This window comes from Vipera berus (assembly GCF_964194415.1).
Source record: "Vipera berus genome assembly, chromosome: 3".
In the NCBI taxonomy this organism is placed as follows: domain Eukaryota; kingdom Metazoa; phylum Chordata; class Lepidosauria; order Squamata; family Viperidae; genus Vipera; species Vipera berus.
Genome location: NC_138204.1, coordinates 91,035,299 through 91,059,397, shown reverse-complemented (window position 1 = coordinate 91,059,397; position 24,099 = coordinate 91,035,299). Strand labels below are relative to the sequence as shown.

General features: G+C 39.6%; 1 protein-coding gene across 1 annotated transcript in view; it reads left to right on the top strand.

Moving 5' to 3' along the window:
* Window positions 1-3,054: 3,054 nt before the first annotated feature.
* COL11A1 (collagen type XI alpha 1 chain) overlaps window positions 3,055-24,099 on the top strand; it is a gene marked incomplete at its 5' end in the record, with an annotated part of 296,431 nt that continues 275,386 nt past the window's right edge. The window contains 2 exons of the mRNA XM_081322302.1: window positions 3,055-3,175; window positions 20,914-21,081. Coding sequence (XP_081178428.1) covers window positions 3,055-3,175; window positions 20,914-21,081 — 289 coding nt within the window. The remainder of the gene's footprint in view (window positions 3,176-20,913; window positions 21,082-24,099) is intronic.

The window sequence follows — 24,099 nt, the reverse complement described above, 5'->3', positions numbered from 1 at the left end:
GTTTAAAAGTCTCTCCAAAGATCAACTTCTCTCTTTTTTATGTCCTAAGAAAACATATTAATCTACTTGGATATTGTAAATGATTGTAATGTACTATAAAAAGAGCACATATGATTTTACCTAGTTTGAGTTATGAAACATCGGCAAGAAAGCAACCAAGCTCAGACAGCACATAGGGTCCTCATTTCAACCCTAAGCTAGAAATATTCCCTTTTATTGAAATGTACTTTTATAATTACCAAAGGAAAGCATAAATTCCATTTATGGTTTCACATAAGTCCAGAATAGATCTATATTATTATGTATTATATTAATAAATCACCTATTGAAAAGAAAATTGTAGCATAAGTGCCAGATCAATGAAATATCACTTAAAGAGAAAGATCTGTTGTTTTAATGTTTTGGCTGGCCCTCAGTGCAGAGCACACCATACAATTTCATATCAAGAGGGCACAAGCAGTCTTAGTGAATTGTCCCCAGGGATCAGATCCATCAGTTTCAGATTTTGATATCCTTAATCAGCAGCTCTTTCCCCTTACCCTAAAATTTTTTATTTATTTTTTTATTTTTTATTACATTTATATCCCGCCCTTCTCCGAAGACTCAGGGCGGCTTACAAGTTTAGCAGTAGCCTTCATTCTATGTATATGCCTGCTTGTTAGGGCTTTCACACACACCCCCAAGCAGCATTATTACAAAGTCAGCTTAATTGCCCCCAACAATCTGGGTCCTCATTTTACCTACCTCAGAAGGATGGAAGGCTGAGTCAACCTTGAGCCTGGTGGGACGCGAACCTGCACTAATTGCAGGCAGCTGGTGTTACTTAAAGAGGCATTAGCCCACTGCTCCACCAAGGCACAAAAATGTGGATGAGGGACATGACTGTGCTGAACCTTTAGGGACAGTATATCTGAATGATATTCAGCATATAGAATATTAGTATAGGTACAAAGGCCTTAAACCCTTATTTAGGTGTGTGCATTTATTCATATTTATATCATCCTTTCTATCCTGCCTTTGTTCCAAGAACTTAAGGCAGGTTAGCTGCATTTTATCCACATAATTAATAACCTTGTGAGGTAAGCTGGTCTGAGAAACACTGGTCTAAAATTGTCTAATGTCTTAGCATGAGCTGAATCTGAATTTCTTCAATTCCTTTCCAATGCTTCAACCACTAGACCATACTGGCGCCCAAGATCAGCCTGTTTTCACATATATACATATACATATACACACACACATTCAGGCAATGTATATAGTATATACAGTAGTTTATTGTTTATAATATGGTTAACAGGAGACATATATCACTAATAAGAAGGAAAAGACCATTCTAAGCTCAGAATGTTAACCCCTAAAGAGTTCAATGGGACTACTGGCTAAATAGGTTTAGATGGAGCTGTATTTTTACCACAGTATTGTCACTGGAATCTTCTGTATATCATTTGCATTGCCGTTCTTATATTGTGCTTCTTTACAGCCAGCCAAAGCATCACAACAAATAAATTGTGCTGAATTCAGTAGGATTTGTTTCCTAATTGGGATGTTAGGATTTCAGCGGGTTCTTCCCATGTCATCGATGAACAACTAAGCCTGAAATATGAGATCCTATCTGCCAACTGTCTAAGTACATTTACTTTCGTGGACAGTCTAGTATCAGGAGAACCTTTATGAGTATACAACCTTGCACGTACTGTACATATGTTCACCCAGCTTTCTGAAGCATCTGCAGCTAAGGGCAGTTTTAAGGCTCTCTGTGTACTGAATTCCTAAAATGAAAGACAGTGTCCTATGTATCTCCCTACCCACTCACCCACCCCCGGTGATCTGACATCTGACATTTTCCTACAGTTACTTCAGCGAAAGGGGTGCATGCTGAAAAGCATTTTCTTTTAGGATTCGGTCACATGTAGGACTTCGAGGAAGAGCAAGCAGTTTCCAGCTGGGCTTCCAGGCATCTTGTCATAAGCCCCTTTCTTGACGGTCTGCAAAAAAAAAAAAAGTCAAAAGCTTCTCCTGGGTTCTAGGCGTCCTACAACTTGACCACAGCCAATGCTGCATAAAAGGTAGACAGGGGCAGCTGTGGGGGGAATGAAGCCCAAGAGCTCGACTCTGCTTTGCTTCAGGTTGACTTAAGAGCGCTTGGGGGGGGGGAAGGATGTCCCCTTTACGGTCGCCCCCTCCTCCTCCTCCTCCTCAGTCAACTCGTTTCCCGGACCTTTGGGGAGGGGTGAGTTGGTGCCGTAACGCTATCGCCGCTGCGCCTCCTTATTCCCGCTTACCTGACTGTCCTTCTTTGGAACCCGGGGTCGAGAGTTCGTGGCTGAAGGGGAGGGGCGGGCAGCAGGCGTGGCTTCGAGTTCTCAGGCAACTTCTCATTGGTTTGGGCCCCGCATCCTCCCTGTCAATTTAGACTCCCCTAGAGGGTGAGAGGAGGGGAGCATACAATGGGAGGGCGTGGGGGGGAGGAGGAGGAGGAGGAGGAGGAGGAGGAGGAGGAGGAGGAGGAAGGGGGGGCTCCTGTCCGCCCGCCCGCCCGCCCGCCCGCCCACCTCCTCCCTCCCTCGCTCGCTCGCTCCTCGCTACTGCGGCCGCTTTCCCGGTGCGCCTCTTGGCCAGCCCCTTTCGCGGGATGCAGCCTTTAGTGGAGATGCTGCGCTCCTCGCGTTTGGATTGAAACCCCTCTCCTCCCTTCGGTCTCAAGGCCGGACACCGGAGAGGTGAATCGGAGGGGCCGGACCCGGGCGTTGGAAGACACCCTTCCCGCCGCCCCCGCGTCCCGAAGCGGCAGCACCGATCCGAAGTCGCCCCCACCTCCTCAGCCGGCACTTTCCCCAGGAGCGTTTTTCTTTTCTTTTCTTTTCTTTTTTTCTTTTCTTTTTGAGCGTAGTTTTCCTTGGATTCGATGGGTCGCTGAGGAGGGAGCGCCCCGCGGCCGAAGCGTCTCTTGGAATACAAGCCGGGCGGCGAGAGAAGCGAGCGCGGGGGACGAAGGGACCCCGGCGAGAGGGTGGGGTGGGTGGCCGTTCGGGCGCCCTGGTGTGGGGCGAAAGCATGGAGAAGAGTCGGCAGTGGTCCACCAGGTGGAAAACGAAACGCTGGTGCTGGGACTCGGCTTTCCCGGCTCTTCTCGTCTCGTCAGTGCTTCTGCTCCAAGCGGCGGAAGTCCGAGGAGGTAAGAGAGCCAGGAGGATCCCTTAAACCCCCGGCTGGAGAGATGTGCGGGGCTGGGCTGGGTTGGGTTGGGCTGAGGCAGCATCAGGCGGGACACAGCCCCGATTTCTAAAGTGACCCTAGCAAGTGAGATGGGGAACGAGCCTGCCTCATTCCCTGAAATGCGTGTGTGTATATGTGTGTGTGCCTCTGTGTGTGTCTGTGTGTCTGTGTGTCTGTCTGTCTGTCTGTCTGTCTGTCTGTCTGTCTGTCTGTCTGTCTGTCTGTCTGTCTGTCTGTCTGTCTGTCTGTCTCTCTCTCTCTCTCTCTCTCTCTCTCTCTCTCTCTCTCTCTCTCTCTCTCTCTCTCTCTCTCTCTGTGTGTGTGTGTGTGTGTGTGTGTGTGTGTGTGTGTGATTCTGGGATCTGCTCTCTGGTTTGGTTGGGGAGCACTCTGTATATGCTCCAAGGATTTCTTTCCTCCCATGTTGGTTGAGCCGTCACTGGAGCTCCGGACCTCGGATTGATCCTCAAATTAGGAGCTCCTTGACTTCGGCATATGGGAGGATGCTGGGAAGAGAACCCAAGGCGATCCAAACGCTCCCCAGTCCTGTCCGTCCAACTAAATCTAGTAAAGTTTTATTTCTCGACAGAAATCAGTAGGCACGATCGGTCTGTGAGTCTCAAATACCATCTCCCCCGGTTGTAAACGTGCTGTGGGGCAAAGAGAGAATGGGAAGGAGGTGGGTTGCTGCATGCAGTAATGGAATAATCTGAAACTCGAGAAGACGGCAAGGAACCTTTTGAACAAAAAAACAAAAAAACCCGCTACTTTTTGGTGTGGTCGACCAGTTTTGTAACTGTTAAGGAGATGGCTTATGCAAATTCCCTCCCACCACCTCCTTGCTTGAACTTGGTGAGATTATTAAACTGAGTGAATTCACATACATTTGGCCGAAGTGAAGAAGAGAAGGGAGGGACAGAGGGGAAGCCTTGGTTCACTTTCACAGCTGGACCACACTGTGACTACAAAATCCACAGGCTTTTTCTGGGGGGGAAAAAAGGGAATTATTTCAAATTGGTTGGAGAACTCTTTCTAGCTCAGATCCTGAAATGTCTTGATAATCCTTTGATCTGTCATTGACTTGCTTGAGAACATTGGAGTGGTGCAGAGATGCTCGGGTCAGGTGTGTATTGGGTAGCTGAGAAGACAACTTCGGAAGAAGCTAAGATATTCAGAGAGCCAGAGAGTTTAACCCATCTCAAATATTACCTTACCTGCCCCCACTGTCTGATTGCCTGCCCCAAAGTCCCCATTGACTCTGGCCAGCTTACGTGGCAAAACTGAGACAGGAGGGCCATGCACAGAGGAACAGGAAACTCCTCCCTTTCTCTCCCCCCCACTTTAGGTGCATCTTTGGCAGAAGGAGCAGAATGGAATGAATGGTCCCATAGGTGGGCATGTGTTAGTCTGCAGTTTCTGGAGCTGCAGATGTTGGATCTAACTAAGAAGATCATTTAGAGAGAGAGGGAGGCAGGGAGGCAGGGAGAAGGACTCAATGGAAGGATGACATAATAATAGTAATATATTTTTTTTCCCTAGTGTGAGCGGGGATATTGGGAGAACATACTGACACAGTCCCATTTATAAAAGCTGGCTGTGTTCTAAACCAGATACCTGGGATCCATGATGGGGAAGTTTCCTGGGGGACTTTTGCCAAGTCCGGTATTACAGCAGTTTGCTTATATCACCTCCTTCTATTCTCTGCAGATTTGTGTTGTAACTACATTCTTTGTTAACTTCTTCAATCCAGTGAAATCTGTTGAAGTGGTTGCATAGTGTGCACCTTCCTTCCTTCCTTCCTTCCTTCCTTCCTTCCTTCCTTCCTTCCTTCCTTCCTTCCTTCCTTCCTTCCTTCCTTCCTTCCTTCCTTTTACATTCTGAAGCCAGGGCAATATGAGGACTCTGGCTCCACTGAAGCAATTTCCCCCCTAAAAGTGGTTCTTGCTTTTCTGAATGGGATGCTTCTTTTCATTGGCTCAACTGTTAAGTGCCAAGGAGAGGCGAAAGATGCTTCCTGAGAGCTCCTGTTCAGCCTCTGGGTTCCTGCTCACCTCTTGGACTGGACTGTCAGTCACCTCAGCCTGTCTATCTGCCCCCTGCTGGCCTGCTCTGGAATAAAGCTGTGGGCAGAGAAGTCAAGAAACGCTTTCAGCTCAGAGGCAGGGGTAGGATTACTATTTTCTTGCCCCGTGCCAAGAAAAGCTTTCGGAGAAGGGAAGTGTGAGGGGAAAAAATACAGCTACTGTTTTTCTTAATTTCCTTTCTTCCAAGATCCAAATATGATTTGGAGATTCCTCTCTCTGACTGACTGGCTTGCTGTGCATTTCTTTCCTGGGAAATCAGAGGCTGAGCTGTATTTTTCCCCCCAAAAGGAGTGAATCTTGCTATTGTCCCAGTGCAGTTCAGATGACTGAAAATAGGCAGACAGAGGTTTAGCTGTGTGATGTTGGTCCTTCTAAGGTTGTAATTCACTGAAGTATGCAATATGGAAGAATGTTCTGATGAAACTGCCCTCTGGGTAGACATATATTGGAATGCTGCTGTCTGATAACAATTTGACAGAGTGATTAAGAAATCACACATTTGACAAATCCCTGCATCGCCTCCTAATATCTGCCTTTTTTAAAAAAAATCAAGAATGCCAAAAATAAATCTGCAGACATGCTGTTCTTTGTTTCTTTTCCCAGAAAAAGCCCTCAAATACTTTCCTGAACAGTGGTGACTGTTTGAAGTACAGTCAAACTTTTGATCATTTTAGCAGGCATTAAAATTAAGTGGGAGAGAGAGCTCATTTGGCATTTCCGAAAGGCATAGGTTAAAAGTTGTGTTCTTTTACTTTTCCTTTTGTTGTGGTTAGCAAGACCTCCAAGATGTAAAGTAGATATAAATTGGATCCCATGCAGCGGTGGGAGAACACAGAAGAATAACAATGCAATATATATAATTTATTTAAATAAGGCCAGGGTAGAACAGATTCTAGATATTCTAAAGGTATTACTTTAAAAATGAATGCAAATTAGCTTCATTTTAATATTATATTGACAATGCATGATTTCACTTAAGCAAGTCTAATGAGTTTTCTTTAAAAGTTACCAAATCCCAATTATTTTAATCTTATACCTTGAATAAGCTCTGCTTAAACTGCAGAAATTTCTAAACTAACAAATAAATGCAATTGCACATATGCAATGTGATGTTAATATGAATGCAACTCTATTGAATAAGTGGCGGTTGGCTTTATGTGACTGAAAGGTATGCAATGCTATAAAACTGGGATGGTTTAGAAAAATCTCTGCAACATCTTGTGATGAATGATATAAAAGGCTGATGAAGATACCATACAAGAATTCCCATTCAGAGAAGGTTTTGGAAATCCATATATATTTCAGAACTCTGGTCTGGAGCCTTGTTGCGTAGCAGAAAGAAATAACATTAGATATATTTGCTGCCTTGAGTTATTTGTAAAACTAAACAAACAACAAACAAACAAAAACTATGCTTCATTTCCATGAAACAGCTGCTACAAAAGTATATAAACACATTTAATATACTTTCTCAGCTTTTTTTGGAAAAGCAGCTTATTCTAACAGACTTTTTTTGTGGATTATTTTTGTAATATGAAATCAGGTGCCAAGGACGCATGAATAGGCTACTTTATTCAACATTGCTCTAGCAGATGAATAAAACAACAGTTTTATTAAGGCGGCTGGTTTAATGGGCTAGTTGATTTAAACTTAATGAGGAATTTCTAAAAGACAGCCTTCAGTGAACTTTACAGTAGAAACATTGAAGTAGCACATGCTGATTGATTATGTTTGTTATAGTTACAAAAAAATATTCTTTCCAGATTACATTAATATCTTAGCTGTTTCTCAGATGGAATTCAAAGCAGGTTAGGCAAAATTCCTAGAATCTTATCTTCCGAGTTAGGAAAGAGGATCAAATTAGAAAACAATGGGGAGAAATTTTAAGTAAATTCTAGCTAGTTCCACCTACAGACATATAATATGATCCCAATCTCCTCATTGCACATCCTTAACTTTGGCTGTGAAAAGAACCAAGGTCCAGTTTGAAAAACCTTTGCAGTGACCAAACACTGACATCTTTTTCTCTCTCTCTTTGTGGTCTGGCAGCTGACAGAAAAATGCCTGGTATGTTTTCTAAGTCCTGCAGTTCTTTACTCGTCCTTTACAAGGAGGTGAGAGGGAAAAAGAAAACCCTGTAAGGAAAGGAAGATAGATTTTTCCTCCCTCACTGCTAAGCCACCCCTTCTAAGAAATGGCTTCCTATTTTGTTGCTGACTTATATATTTCAAAAATCTCAGAACAGACCACCCCTTCCTTTTTGCAACCTGGAAGAAATGTGCGTGTTTTTAACTTAAGCAGTTTTAATCTTAATCTGCGTCTGTGAACTGTCTCCTGAGAAGAAGGCAATTGTAGAACAGGGATGTCTTTCATAATCCTAGATATCTCTTGCTTGTTTGATGTTCTCTAGAGAACTAGAGATTTGGGATTAAAAGGATCACTGAATGCATTTGAGGTCCTAAGATGAAATATGGTCTGCTTGCTGGCGTTGCAAGTTGACTGTTGCAATAAGCAGTTAAAAGGGCATGGGAATGAGGGTCAAAGAAGGAAGGTCTGGAAACAAACTTTGAATGTAATAAAGAGGATTGTGCCCATTTTGGCAATGATTTGGATTAAGACCTGCCTTGGAGCAAATTGAGAACAGCACCTCTCTGGACAGGAACCTGAAAAAATGTGCTTGCTGTAATGAACAGCAGAGAGATGCACTCACGTTCGGAGGAAGTCTGAAGTACTGTTTGCAAATTGGTTTTGAAGTATGCACAGCCCTTCTAATAAGTAACAGAAAGCATTGCTTGATGAAATCAGTAAATAAATGAACATTTCAGTACCATTGCTCTGAGAATACTGGGAGGCCTGGTGGCACAGTGCAGGCATATAGCCTGGAGTTCAAACCTGATGGGGGTTCAAGGTTGACACAGCCTTCCATCCTTCTGAGGTTGGTAAAATGAGGTAAAATTGTTGGGGGTAATATCCAAATAAGGCTTACATTGTAAACCACCCGGAAAGTGCTATGAAGTGCAGTGGGGCAGTATATACTGTAAGCCTAAATGTTATTGCTGTGCTATACTTCATGACCTAGTTTTAGGTTGCTCAGTTTTACATGCAGAAGTTCCCAAGTTGAGCCTTTGGCATTTTTAGTAAAAAAGTGGATCAAGGAAGTTGTTAGGACATAAGACTTTGCCTTCATCTTGAGATGCTGGAAGCAGCTTGGGATGTTCCATATATTTCAATATTGATGCACCAAACATTAAACTTTTCTTGTTTGTCCCACAGTTGTTGTTTTTTAATCCCAGCCATGAATTCTGAACAGCGATACTAACTCCAAAAATTAAATACAGGTAGTTCTTGTTTAGTAACCATAATTGGGACCAGAGAGCCTTGGTGGAGCAGTGGGCTGATGCCTATTTAAGTAACACCAGCTGCCTGCAATTATTGAAGGTTCGCATCCCACCAGGCTCAAGGTTGACTCAGCCTTCCATCCTTCCGAGGTAGGTAAAATGAGGACCCAGATTGTTGGGGGCAATAAGCTGACTTTGTAATAATGCCGCTTGGGGGCCCCCGAAAGCCCTAATAAGCAGGCATATACATAGAATGAAGGCTATTGCTAAGCACATTTGATTTGTGCTTAGATTGTAAGCCGCCCTGAGTCTTCGGAGAATGGTGGGATATAAATGGGATTAAAATAAATAAAAAAATAAAATAAAACTCAGTCATTAAGGGAAATGGTTGATAAACGAAAGAGCAACTCTGCTTACAATCTTACTTTAGCTTTGCTTTGCTTTGCTGTACAGACTTATGAAAATTGTAAATGTGAGGTCTGGTCACAAAGTTACTTTTTCATCATGGTTGTAACTTTGGTCACTAAACGTGTCAGTCATTAAGTGAGGACTACCTGCAAATACTTGCCTTTTTAAAGTTGATAGTTTTCATACAATCCAAAAGGGGCAGAGAGAAAACTGGGCAATGCCTGCTGGTTCTGCCTCTATGTGTCCCATTTGCCACTGCCCCTGCTTTCAAATGCTCTGTGTATTGGGAATATCTCTACAGAGGAAAAGGCAACCTAATGTTGCCTTAGGAATTTAGACCCAGGCTCACAGAGGCAGTTAATGAAAAGAGGAAACATCTCCTGCAGCCAACAAGATAAGGATGGTGTGAAGGCTGGGTCAACTGAAGACCTCAGAATAGGTGATGGTCAGCAGATTGGATAGGATTACACGCATCTTTTTTTAAAACCCATGTTCATTTTCCACTCAACATCAGATTGATATATTATGGAGGACCCTGTACAGTTCTCCTTGGCATGTTTAATTTTTGTCCACTGTGATGATGCCATGTCAAGGGAGATATTTTTCCTGCTCTATGGCTGTTTGCTCTGTTTTAGTATAGAAAACTACCAAAAGAAAAAAAAGAACTATTACAATATTACTGTAAGTTATAATAATAACAGACGTCTACTAGGATAATTATACCTGTCACATCTTCTGTTTAATTTTGTACAACTAAAACAGCAAACTTGAAGAAGTTTGCTCTTTTTCTCACCATACTTTCCTGCTTCCTTTAAAGAAAAAAAAAATATTTAACCATTTGTTAATTTACTGTTGGGTCCAAGTAAACTAAATGAAAGCAGAAGGCATCTCTTACGCTTTGGAGAAAGAAATCATTCCTGGGGGAAAAAAACATTTAGTCTTTTGGAATGAAGATACCACAGCCCCAAAGCTACAAATCACCCATTCACTACTTCTGGACTAACACAGAAAAGTATATTACCAGCTGTCAGATTAAGGTATCATTTTAAAAAGAAAACAGTAAGCTTTGCAAACTATACAAGTTAATAGCAGGACTGTTGGCCTAGCTAGCATAATCTGGTAACTGTGATTTTAGAATAAATTAGTGTTTAAGAGTGCTCTTTTTCTTTTTCTGTTTAAAGAAACCTTTGTATCAGAAAGTTGGGATTCTGAAAGAAGCCAAAATAATGATACATTCAGTACAAGAAACTAAAGTGAACTTATTTTGTGCAGGTTATTAAAATATGAAATTGTTAAGATTCAGCAATTTGCAGAACTGAATCCAAGTAGCCAAATGGTCTCCCTAATCAAGATTAAATAACCTAAATCTCTATATTGTATTCAAGTAAGGTGAATGACCTATGCATTTCCTTCTTCGGGAGAATCTGATTTCCAGATTTGGATGTCATCACACATATGGCAAGACTTACACACTTGTGTCAGATGTCAGGATGCAAAGACATAATGGCAGCATTTGTGTGAAGGCATCTTGGCATATCATGTGTAACCACAGTGGTGCTGTCATGGCAGTGGGTGCAATTGCTCAGTATTTGTGTTAGTGCCATTTGGGTTACAGTTAAGCTGTCAAAATGATTGCTGTGCATAAAGACACCAGATGGCACTGAAGCACATCCACTTATATGATTCGCATATCATGGTAGGTCGTGGTTTGTTGAATCACAATTAAACATCTGGCTACATCAACACATTAAGCAGAAGAGAGTAACTCACAAACAGCTCCCAGGCTCCCATTTATGGCCAATTAACATCCCCAAAATTTTGTTGCTAAGCTCAATAAAACAGCTTTTGAAAATGAGGTGGGAATGTGGATTAGAAGACCACTTAATTTTTTTGGACAACCAAAATAGTTGTCTCCTCCTGAAAAGGCCATTTTCATCATTGGCTTCCATGTAGTATGAGGCTGGCCAGTTTAGCCTCTTCTGGCAAGAATCAGAAGGATGACTGTTGAGTTCTTTGAGTATAAGAATTAGCTCACATTACAATCAAGAACAAACAGGTGATACAATTCTGCCATTCCCCCTCCCCCCATATGACAGTCACTTCCAGCCCATTATATGGAGCAGACAGCAAAAAGAGGAACAAGCTTCTTGAACATTGATTGTAGTATAAACAGAATTTGCATTTGATATACAGCAATCACTGAAATTTCTTTTGTAATAGCTTCTTAGCTTTTTCTGCAATAAATCAGAAGTTCCTATAGTCTTGCTTGCCTGTATGTCTGTTTCCAATCTAGCCTGTGGGGAGAAGTCAACAGACAATGGAGTGGTATAATTTTGATGCTTACAATCAACATACTCATCAGGAAAGTTAGCATAGCTGGATGCTAAGTGGCTCACCTAACAAGAGAAAGTAGTGTCAAGATTGAAGCTTGCTGGCAATACTCCTAATTAGTTTGCAGAGACAGCAGAAGTGGCTTGCAATAAAGTATACAATTTTACAGAAATAAGCATAGAAAATATATCATTCAGACTGTTGCTTCTAACCCTATCCTGTCTATTTCTTAAGAGATTAAATGTTTAGTTCTCCATTGGACATATGTTCACTCATTCCAAAATTTGAAAATAAGGTTTGATTCAAAGGTTCAAACTGGATTAGACAGCCTGGAACTCATCTTCAAGGCCAGCATAGAAATATAACATCCCAAAAGAAGAAAGTAAACTCTCTGGTCACATTAAACATTCTGAGAGCTGAGGAAATGAATGAAACCCAAAGCCTTGTGGATCTTTGAAAGTATTTAATGTGATGATAAAATTTAATAAGCTGGCTTTTCATGTAACCCATCACACTACTCAACCCACCCTCTCAGCATTCTCCACATATAAAAATAAAGTTCCAACATGGTATATTGTCTACAAAAATCTCAGCATTTTCTTTTCAAATGAAAGTGCTATGAAATCATCTAAATTGATTCAATAGGTTAAGCAAGTCCCTATTTGAATTTATAACTCTATTTCAATGGGAAGTAGTCAAAACATTGTCACATCAGAGGAGTTTTTCACAGTTTTGCCTAGCCTTAATATTCTCATAGATTGGCTACTTCATAACTGAAGTAAGTGTAAGAATTCTGCTCACTACTCAATGCAATTTTAAAATTGTATTCTTGGAATCAGAATGAAATTCTTTCCACCAAATTGAAGGATGTTGAGTAAAAAAAATATGCAGAAGGAATTTGGGCATGCGACTAGCTATTTATATTGACAGAGCTGAATTAATTTACTTCCACTGAATAATCAAACGCTTTAATGCTATTCTGCAAAACCAATTCCCATGCAGCTGATAATTCTTATAGTATATGGACTTTAAAGATTTGATCATTCAGAATGATCTTCATAAATATTGATTTACCGTGAGGAATTTGGCTTGCCAACCATAAATAAATATATGTATGATATATAATCTCCCTCATAGATTCCACCAAAGTGTCCTATAAATATATTTGAAGATTGCTCTCTTCTTTAAAATTTGAAAATGTTCCTCCCTCTCTCCAATATTCTAGCAATAATATTGGCATCCCATACCTAGACTGAAAAAAACTCAAGATGACCACAGGATGGCAGCAAAGAATATGAATTTTCTGTCTTGTTTTGCTGCCAACTAATGGTCATCTGGATTTTTGCAAATATAATATGCCTATACAATAGTTTTTGTGTTGTACAGTCCTTTTAAGAATGTCTTATAATACTAATACATTTTCTCAGCAATAAGAGAAGTGTGTGAATTTTCCTTCAACATTCTTGTTTTGACTGATTGTTGTAAATAGATTATTTTTCCTCCCAGTATAGCTGCAAATCACTTGTTTAGCTTCTTTGCCAGTTTTTTCTTTAATGATGAAATTATTCTATATTTTTGCCAATGAAATAAATTAAACAAAATGAAAACCATAAATACCAAGAAAGTGAACATATGCTAATTGAATGTTACAGTTAATTAAAACAAATTTTCATCCTTCTTGCTATTAACTTATTCAAAAGCTATGCATGCTACCATTTGAAAGAATTTTCAAAGTAGATGTGCAACGAAATATTCTGAAAGTATTACTAAAGCAGTGTCTAAAATAAAATACCCCCCCCCTAAAAACAGCAGTGCAATAATAGAGAACAAAGCAATAAAGAACAATTTCAATCAATAAAAGCTCTGTTTCCAACCTGGAAATAAAACATGGGAGGGCTACATCCTGTTCCCTTTCATGGCTCACAGGTTGGTTTGGCTTAAACAATGAAGCTAATTTTTAGGTAAACAAAAAAAATCTAATTGTTTGAATTGATTTACCTATATTTGTTTAGTGCACTTTGATAATTTTGTTTTTTTTCATACTTTTCATAAAGGACATTCCTTGTGCTAGTTAAGGATTGGTTATCCAAGCGGGATCTATCACTCATTTATTCCTGACTTGATTGTAGATTCTCCATGAGCAGTCTTGTTAATTAAAGCATGATGTTATAGGAATTTGAGGTGTTATGGAGACTCATCCGCACATGCAAATGATAATCACAGATGCATTATTAAGTCATAGAGATGAACAAGGGTTCTAAAACGTGTAAGTTGAAGCACTAATAGTCATGCAAAATGCATCTGGATGGCAGCTTCTTTTCTTGCTCGGCAAATAAATTTATATTAATGTGCTGGTAAAGTTTTTAATATCCTGAACTTGATACTACAGTCTTCATATAGCCAAAAGTCCTGCATTAATAATGAAGAGTGTTTGGTTCTTGTATTCCCCAACTATCTTCCGGAAGAACTCAAAGTAATCCCATATGTCCAAGCTCTCTAGTAAGAGGAGCATCTTCTAATTCAAATGAGGACTTCAGTAAAATCATATGAGAAAGAATGACTGGGCATCTCTCATTTTGCAGGCTGGAAATGGTCCTAGAACCAGTTCTCATAAATTGATAGCAACTTATACAACAAACACACACATCACTGAAGAATAAGTGGTTAATAACCTACAACATAATTATGTAGAACAGTAGCATAGCATAAAACAGAATAGAATATTTTACGTATTTCTTTTCTGTTTTATTATTTTTATAAAAAACTTGAGGCACACATGCCTTAATACTTCTTCCTGATCCTCATCCTATTTTCACAACATCAACCCTGTGAATTGGGTTGGGCTGAGAGAGAGAGAGAGAGAGAGAGAGAGAGAGAGAGAGAGGTCCTGTTGGCATTCATGTCTAAGGCAGGAGTATAACTCACAGTCTCCTGGTTTCTAGCCTGGTGCCTCAATCAGTGCCTTTTCATATTAGGTAAAGGTAAAGATTCCCCCGCACATGCATGCTAGTCGTTTCCAACTCTAGGGGCCGGTGCACATCTCAGTTTCAAAGCCAAATAGCCAGCGCTTGTCCGAGGATGTCTCCGTGGTCATGTGGCTGGCATGACTAGACGTCAAAGGCGCATGGAACGCTGTTACTTTCCCACCGTAGTGGTCCCTATTTTTCTACTTGCCTTTTACGTGCTTTCGAACTGCTAGGTTGGCAGAAGCTAGGACGAGTAACAGGCGCTCACTCTGTTACGTGGCACTCAGGATTCGACCCGCCAAACTGCCGACCTTCTGATCGACAAGCTCAGCGTCCTAACCCACTGAGCCACCGCGTCCCTACCTTTTCATATTATTGTACTGTAAAATATGTACAATTGCCTAAGTCAGATAACTGATCTTTGCAAGTAGGATCTGTGCTTCTGTCTCCATCATATGTCCACAGATGTTCTGAAAAGCGAGATGGGTGGAATATACATGTAATAAATAAAATAAGTAGGAATAATATATGCATTTTCTCTGGTTCAATCATTTTTTCTATCCCTGGAATTGCTGGGGCTTTTCAGGCAAGAACATACAACTTGTCCTGCACCTACTAATCCCACTGCTATCAACCTTTGGCTTTCCAGAGGCTGAATATACAAAGGAGAAGTTATACTCAATCAAAGCCCAGGTGAATACTTTGCTTCTTTTTTTCTCCAAAGGGTTCAAAGGAAATCCTGTTTAAATTAATCTTTTTTTCCTTTTCTGCAAACCTGTTAAGCTTGTATTAATTTGTTTTGTGGTTTATGCTCTTTATGGATTGACTATTTTTCCCAGGAATTGGTAGATATGCAGTACATGCAAGGGTCGTATCTGCGAAAAAAATTTTAAAAAATTGAGAAGCAATTAATCTACCACTCCACATTGTTACAATTTTATTTTCTGTCTACAGTTAGGATTCCTGATTTTTACTAATGCTGAAGTACATCATGTTTCTTGCTTGCTTTATCAGTTCATGACTTACCATTTCTTCTGATACAACCCTTAAGAAAATATTTTCCATGCATTTAATTTGGCTCTGGCTTATCCACACGGGGAATATAAGTTTTCAGCAAAATAAAGTCTCTCTAAAAGAAGCAATGTTTAACATATGTAAATAGGAGAATCCTCCCCAAGTACAGGATATTTAGTCATCTGACTATTAATCAAAGACAATCATGGGAACCTCAAGGAACTCAATGATTTCCTTGTAGGACAAATGCATAGCTGGGGAGTTAGCCTCTTGGAGAAGGTTCAGGACAGGAAAGGTTGCTTAATTTCTGACCTAACTAATGATTCCCCCTGCTAATGTTCTGATGCTCCTTTTAATTTATCCTACGTATTTTAGTTGGGCACTTGAGATAAGTCTAGTGGTGGCAACAGTCTTTAGAGAGCATGTAGGGCAGAGGTCCCCAACCTTTTGGGCACCAAGAACCAGTTCCGTGGAGAAAGGTTTTTTCGAAGACCAGAGAGTGCATGGTTTTGTGTGCTGCCTGCATCCCATAGATGAGGCTTTGGTTGCTTGTGCGGACCAGTTGCTGGCATGTCACAGCCTGGTATTGGTCAGCAGACTGGGGGTTGGGGACTCCTGATGTAGGGGCAGAGTCCTTTGTTGGTTCTTTCCTTTAATCAGTCAGGTATTTTTTCTCAGCAAAGCTGTTAACAATATTTATTGAGGTAATGTTTATTGCTGCCTAGTGTGAGTTAATGATGGTAATAAGTGACTTTATATGAAACATAAATCTCCAGTATGTTCTTTTTTGGTGGGCAAACTTTCTCTTTAGGTACTACCTCTGGATTTTCCTACCATTTGAAAATAAACAGTTACGAACAATAGCAAAGGATATACTGTAACAATTCTTAGTAGCAAAGTTAGTCTAGTCCTGTCAGCCTTGCAAGGTAGTCTAGACAAAAAGCATAGTCAGATGGACTAATTCTACTTTATTGTAAGGTTACATTAAGAGAATCTTGCAAATCTGAGACTACATCCCCCTCCCCCTTCCCCCCCAGTCCCCTTTACAGTACAAGAAAATAGGGAGGATACCTTCTCAAATGTTTGCTATGTCCACATTCCTTTTGTGTCTAAGCTCCCTCTTGTATGACCATATTGCTGTGGCTCTTTGTTCTGTCTCCCAAGATTATTCTCTCATGCCATTGCAAATCCCAGCTTCTGCTTGTTTTCAAGTATAAGTAGAGATGAGTAATGTTGGGATCTGCTGAAGATCTTTCAGTAGTTTTCTGTAGTTCTGACTCCCTGTTGTGTTTAGCGTAGCAGTAGGAACCACATCTTTTGCCTTCTAAATTAGGTTTCTGAAAAAGATCGCTTGGAGAAAGTGAAATAAGGAGTGGATTTGCAAACTTAGTACCGGAACTAATGACAAATTTCTAGGCCAAGAATGTCCTAAAGGTAATAATAATAATAATAATAATAATAATAATAATAATAATAATAATAATAATAATAATAATAATAATAATAATAATAACAACAACAACAACAACAACAACAACAACAACTACTACTACTACTACTATTATTATTATTATTATTATTATTATTATTATTATTATTATTATTATTATTATTATTATTATTTGGAAGAGACCTTGGAGGTCATCTAGTGCAACCCCCTGCTCAGGCAGGAAACCCTATACCATTTCAGACAAATGGCTGTCCAGTCTCCTCTTAAAAACTTCCAGTGTTGGAGCATTCACCTCTTCTGGAGGCAGGTTGTTCCACTGGTTAATTGTTCTAACTGTCAGGAAGTTTCTCCTTAGTTCTAGGTTGCTTCTCTCCTTGACTAGTTTCCATCCATTGCTTCTTGTCCTGCTTTCAGGTGCTTTGGAGAATAGCTTGACTCCCTCTTCTTTGTGGCAGATCTTATTTCTTGGCATGTGAATCTCCAGTTCAGCCACTACTTCATGGCTATTTTAGTTGTTAGATTTCAAGGTCTAAAGAAATGTCAGTAGACTGGGTCCTATTTGTGGTCAAGTTGCATTCCACACAGCTCACTTCTGGTTTAAATAGTTTTATCTTGTGTGCTGGCCATGGTCATGTAAAGTTAAGCATTAGTTTAGTTATTACATACTGAGATAATGTTGCATGGATCTCCCTAGATGAACCTAGAGAATATATTGAAAGCCCATGTGAGAAATTGCATGAAAGACTTTCTCTTTGGCTTGACTGCTGTATAAACATAGAAACATGATCTTGCATTAAAGAGTAGCTGTTATTAATAAACCCCATTGGGTGATGCTTTTAGATCATTAATGGAAATGCTGGAGAAGCTTGGTCTTGAGTTACTCCATTAAAATTATTCTTATGTTTTATGTTGTTCCAGTGTTGGCCTTCAGGGTCAGGATCTTATACCAATTAATGTACATTATGCTTGATTTTTTTTAAATGGAAGAAGTAGTCTGGACTAAAGGATAAAAGTCAAAAGTCTGGCTTGTGTCTGTGGAGGTAACATAAAATGGAAATACCGTCTGAAATAAAAGAAATAAGATTTAATCAATTTATTTCCAGAGCCAAGTTCAACATCAACCCCATGTTTCTACAGGAAGGGATAGTGTATTTTGCATTAGTGCATCCATTTTCCTTTTCATTAGGTAGAGCCTTTCCCCCCCACTTCTTGATATTTATTGCCAATTGATCACTATTGTGGTAAATGAACCAATAGGTAGTGTTTCTTAGACCTGAATTGTTGGTTATATAGATGCTCAGTATCTTCTCAGCTTCAATGCCACCATACATTGTACAAAGAGTCTATAAATTCATAGAAAGAGCAGAAAGAAACAAGGGGTTTCTACTACTTGAGCTATGAATGTGGCTTACATTCTTATACTGGAACAAGGCAATGAAGTATTTAATCTGGGTTTATTCTTCTTTATAATAAAAAAAAATGTTATCTAGCTGAACTGTGTCTGTTAGTCTTGAGTCCTAGTCTATGAAAGAGATTTAATTGTGTTAATGGGAACTATGTGATTTAACTGCTGAATCCTTTTTTATCTTTTTAAGAGATCTTGTAGATAGCTTGTGCGTGTGCATGTGTGTATGTGTGTGTGTGTGTGGAAGAGAGAGAGAGAGAGAGAGAGAGAGAGAGAGAGAGAGAGAGAGAGAGAGAGAGAGAGAGAGAGAGAGAGAGAGAGAGGGGGAGATCATGTATCCAGGCCAGCCAGCAGTCAATACAAGGACTAGTAGAACTCTACTTTATTGATATAAGTATGAGAGCAGAATCTTGAAAACCTGTCAGTTTTCCTCTACTCCCTCTTACATCAAACAGAATCAAGGCAGGGTATCTTGAGATATTTTTTCCTCACCCTGTCTTTTCCAGATCTAAATTAAAGTTTACTTAATAGTTCTTGCATTCTTTGACTGTCTCCACACTACTGTATACTATGTCATAATCTCCTTAATGGTATGTACATTGCATTGTCATTTCTGATGACATCTGAGGTCCGTCTTGCTATGCTATAACTGAGAATAGCCAGATTGATGAATGAACAATCAGTGCTATTTTTTTAATCTCATGATCTATGATATTCATAGCCAGAACAGTAGCAACAAGATATAATACTTTGCATCATGTATCCATGTGTGTGGTAGAAATAATGCAATTAAATATCTCTATGTATATGACCGTGCCAATATCCTTGCGGTTCATCCTGTCCATAGAGTCTCACAATTAGGTCCCACTGGTTTCATTGTCCTCTTCTCCCAAGTAAATTTCAATGGAGATTTTCAGTCATCCAGGTCATAGTTACCCCAAAGGTGGTTTTTCACAAGGCAACTGGACTTTCTTGTTTTGCTTTGAAGACATTTCGCTTCTCATCCAAGAAACTTCTTCAGCTCTGACTGGATGGTGGGGGATGGAAGGATTTATACTCCTTGCAGACAGCTGGCCATTTGCATTTGCTTTTGCATGAAGAAGCTTCTTGGATGAGAAGTGATACATCTTCAAAAAAAAACCAAGAAGAATGTCCAGTTGCCTCATGAAAAAACACCTTTTTGGGCTCCCAAGTAAATGTTTATAGGACAATATACTTAGGTCATAACGTATCTGGGACCAGCCACAGTGATTGCACTAATTATGTATCACTCATAATGCAAGGCCAACTTTTCCCATGATTTGTCGAATAAACCACAGTCGACTGAATTGAAACACAAGCTAATCCAAAACGAAATTAACAGTATTTTGGCTTAGTTTGCACCCTGTAAGCCCTAATTCCAAGTAAATTGACATGTAGTCATTTTGGTCCTGTAAGAACACTTAATCAAATGATATGGTGGTAGCTTTAATGTGGTTTTGATGGGTTTATGTGGATTCTTAAAGTATTAAGAGAAAAATGCTGGCAACAGTGGAAAGTGTGTGTATTCATTGCATTTTGACAGATTTAATGTTATCTTAATTCTTGGCAATTATGTACTTTAAGCACTTAGTACTTGTCATTATATGCTCAATATAGCTGAGCTTTCCTGTTGAGGTTTTACCTCTTCTTTTTGCTTATCTGATTTTGGTCTCCTGTCTGCTAGAAATATAACTGATGAATAAAATGTTCTGAAAGTGAGGTTTTAGCATTGCTTATTAGCAAGTAGCTTTTCTAGTAGAAGTTGCTGGTTCTATAGCAGGGAAACCATTATTGTTACAGAGGGTCTGGACTCTGGTAGATGTTGGAAGCTGGATTCTTCTGAAAAGATTGCCAATAAAATAAAATAAAATAAAATAAAATAAAATAAAATAAAATAAAATAAAATAAAATAAAATAAAATAAAATAAAATAAAATAAAATAAAATAAAATAAAATAAAATAAAATAAAAAATAATAAAATAAAATAAAATAAAATAAAACAAAATAAAATAAAATAATCTCTTAAAATGGACTTATCCATTCAAATCTTCATTCAAATGTGCCATGAAGTGTGTTTTCAGGAAGTGATGTCACGAGCTATTGCTGTAAAGATCTGAATTGGCTAAGAAGCAAGATGGTAACAAAACTCCAGGCAGTCAAGAGTGGGAAAAAAAAGTCTCAGGTTCATTCTCAAAAAAAGCAAGTTGAGCAAATGGAAGGCATTAGTCAAGTTGTACTATATGACTATAACAAGGGAAAGAGGGATATTTGCTTTTGTGGGGAGAGTTGTAGCAATATGTGTGTGATGACTAAAGAACAGTTTTGTACTTCATTTTTCTCTCTAAAGTACATGTGTTGACAAATGCACCATTGAAAAAGATGAGGTACAGGCAACCTGCTCTACAGGTGTTTGTATTTCAGCTGTCATAATTCACAATCCATTTGCAGACTGTGCAGAAAGCAGTTTTTTTTAATGTCCAGGCCAATATTTTAATGCATTTCATGAGCTATGATAGAACCTGGTAAATTTAGTGGACCAAGGTTGGCCTTGTGGTTGGATCACTGAGATTGTTAGAGCTTCTTTCTGTAATGTGAGAAATGAGCTTCCCCTTTTAAAAGGATGGGCAATATTTTGGAGGGACTATGCATATTCTAAATTCTTCTTTTTCTCATTTTTCAGCTGAGCCAGTGGATGTCCTCAAAGCATTAGAATTTCATAAATCTCCAGAAGGAATATCAAAAACAGCCGGAATTTGCATAAACAGAAAGAATTCCAAAGGATCAGATGTTGCCTACAGAGTTACAAAAAATGCACAACTCAGTGCCCCAACTAAACAATTGTACCCAGGTGAGCCAGTGTAAATATTATATTGGATATATATATATATATATACATATATGTATGTGGAGTGGATTTTCAGTATTTATCACTCTTTTAATTTTACTTTTCTGGTAACCAGTTCAGAAGTTCTCATTTTATTTTCAGTTTATATAACCAATACATTTACATCAAATTAGCCTTAAATGGAAATTTGAGAAATAAATCAGGTGGCTAATAATCAAAATTATATTATGGATATCAATTGCTTAAGAACATGAACAAGAGGATGGAAACTAGTTATTAATATAATAGAACTACAATAAAACATCTTGTCAGAAGCCCTGGGAATCTTTGATGTGGTCTCACAAAGTTTTTCTTATGTTCCTTAATTCATTAAAGCCATTAAAAGTACTCTTCAGTTACACTAGTACAGGGGTAGGCAACCTTGGCTCTTTTATGACTTGTGGACTTCAACATGGCTGGCTCAGGAATTCTGGGAGTTGAAGTCCACAAGTCATAAAAGAGCCAAGGTTGCCTACCCCGGCACTAGTCAATCAGTAACTGTTCAAAGTTGCAATGGCACTCAAGGAGTGACACTTATGACTTGTCCTCAAGGTTCTGATGTCCCAGCAAACCCCACCCTCAGTCGCATGATTGCAATCTAAACTCTTGCCACCCAGCTTGCACTTACGATGGCTGCCCATCCTCCAATCCCACAATTGCCATTTGAGACCTTCCCTTCTGGCTCTCTACAAGATAAGTCAATAGGGAAAATGGAAGGGAAAGTCACAAGTCACTCATGTAAGTCATTCTCACTGATTTTTCTCCTGAGGAGTGCACTGTATAGATTATGAGATTTCAGGAATCTCATAGCCTGTAGTGTATGCCTGTCTGAAGCACCCCCTAGTGCACACGTCCGTCTGTCTGCTTTCACACATTTACACAGCTTCCCATCCCATGTCCTCCTGAATTTATACAGCACCACAGCTCCCTTTCCTGCCCTCACCCACCACTCTGCACTGCAGTGCTCCTTCCTACACTTGTCTGCAATTACCCCAGCCTTCCCCACAGCTGCACTTCATAGCACTTGCCCACCAGCCTGCTTGCAAGCCTCCCAGGACCTTTGACTTCCTGTTGATTTCCCCATTGACTGATTTTGTCGTTTGGAAGCCAGCAGGAAGTTACAAGTCACAGTCATGTGAGAACCTTGCTTAACAACACACAATCCTTACATAATGACAGCAATGGGGAGTGTTGGGATTGCAGTTGCTAAGGGATACAGTCACATGATAGTTGCCTTTATGACTGCATCACTTAGCGACAAATTCCAGTCCCAATTACTATGAAGCATAGACTATCTATAGTAATATTTGTACTTTATTAAAAGTGGCGGTGACAATGGGTTTTTATGCGCTGGTAAATTTATCCAGAAAACCATGACATAATCTTTTAATCTTCTAATCTTTCCGACAGTTTGGAAACAAACTTTGTAAATTAGAGGCTAGGCTAATTGTAGTTAGAAGGTGCTTCAGATATAACTTTGAACTCAGGAGTCAGCACTGTGGTCTCACCCTTCCCCATCCCTTTTACTGGTTCAATAATTTCATGTTTTTGAAATATGACCCTTCTCTTTTCTTAATGCTAGATTGTCAGTTGAATGATTCTCTGTTGTAATTAAATCAAAGTTTCATATTATATTCCATTGAAAAACAATGCATTCATTTTCAGCAATTGACCTAGTGTCTGATGGTGAAGAGTACTGCTGTAAATTCAGAGAAGTGTGTTAGGAGACTTTCAAAGGGAAGAATATATTGTGACAGGACCATAACCTCTCCCAACCTTTTGTTGGTAGAGTTGCCAAGTATTATATATTACATTGTGTCTTCATGGTCTGTGGTTTAGGGAATCTCATACAAAGCTAGAAGCTCTCCTGTCAAGAAAGTCAGAATGCAAAATTTGGAGTTTGTGTTGAGCACATTCGGTTTGGTAAATTTAACTGAAAACAGAGCAGAATCTCTTTGAAGGCCTCTGCCCTGGAGTCAATGTTGTGTGTTTGTGTGTGTGTGTGTGTGTGTGTGTGTGTGTGTGTGTACACACACAAATACATACACACATACACATACATAATTTCTATTGAAGAAATCTTTAACAAAATAAAAGCAAGAAAAGAAGAAAAAATTATAAAGGATCAGAATCCAATCTTTTTCACAGCACTTATAGAGGCATTTATACTTTACCCTCTCTCCTTTTCTAAGGTTATATCATAATTTCCTTTTTCTATAAGCCATCCTTTCTAATCATGAAACCTATAAATTCACAGATTCATTTTTTTTGTTCACCAAGGGGAGCTCTTTCTAAGTTCTATTATTATTATTATTAGCTGCCTGCAATTAGTGCAGGTTCGCATCCCACCAGGCTCAAGGTTGACTCAGCCTTCCATCCTTCCGAGGTAGGTAAAATGAGGACCCAGATTGTTGGGGGCAATTAAGCTGACTTTGTAATAATGCCGCTTGGGGTGTGTGTGAAAGCCCTAATAAGCAGGCATATACATAGAATGAAGGCTACTGCTAAGTTTGTAAGCCGCCCTGAGTCTTCGGAGAAGGGCGGGATATAAATGGAATTAAAATAAATAAATAAAAATAAAAATATTTCCTGTAAAAAGAAATGTAGACCACTCAGCATCCCATTTTGAGGAACATGTGAGACTTTGCGGATATAAACTGTTATAACTGTTATATTATATATTGTTGTTAGTTGCGAAGTCGTGTCCGACCCATCACGACCCTATGGACAACGTTCCTCCAGGCCTTCCTGTCCTCTACCATCTTCTGGAGTCCATTTAAGCTCACGCCTACTGCTTCAGTGATTCCATCCAGCCACCCCATTCTCTGTCGTCCCCTTCTTCTATTGCCCTCAATCTTTCCCAGCATTAGGCTCTTCTCCAGTGAGTCCTTCTTTCTTATTAGGTGGCCAAAGTATTTGAGTTTTAGCTTCAGGATCTGGCCTTCTAAAGAGCAGTCAGGGTTGATCTCCTCTAGGACTGAC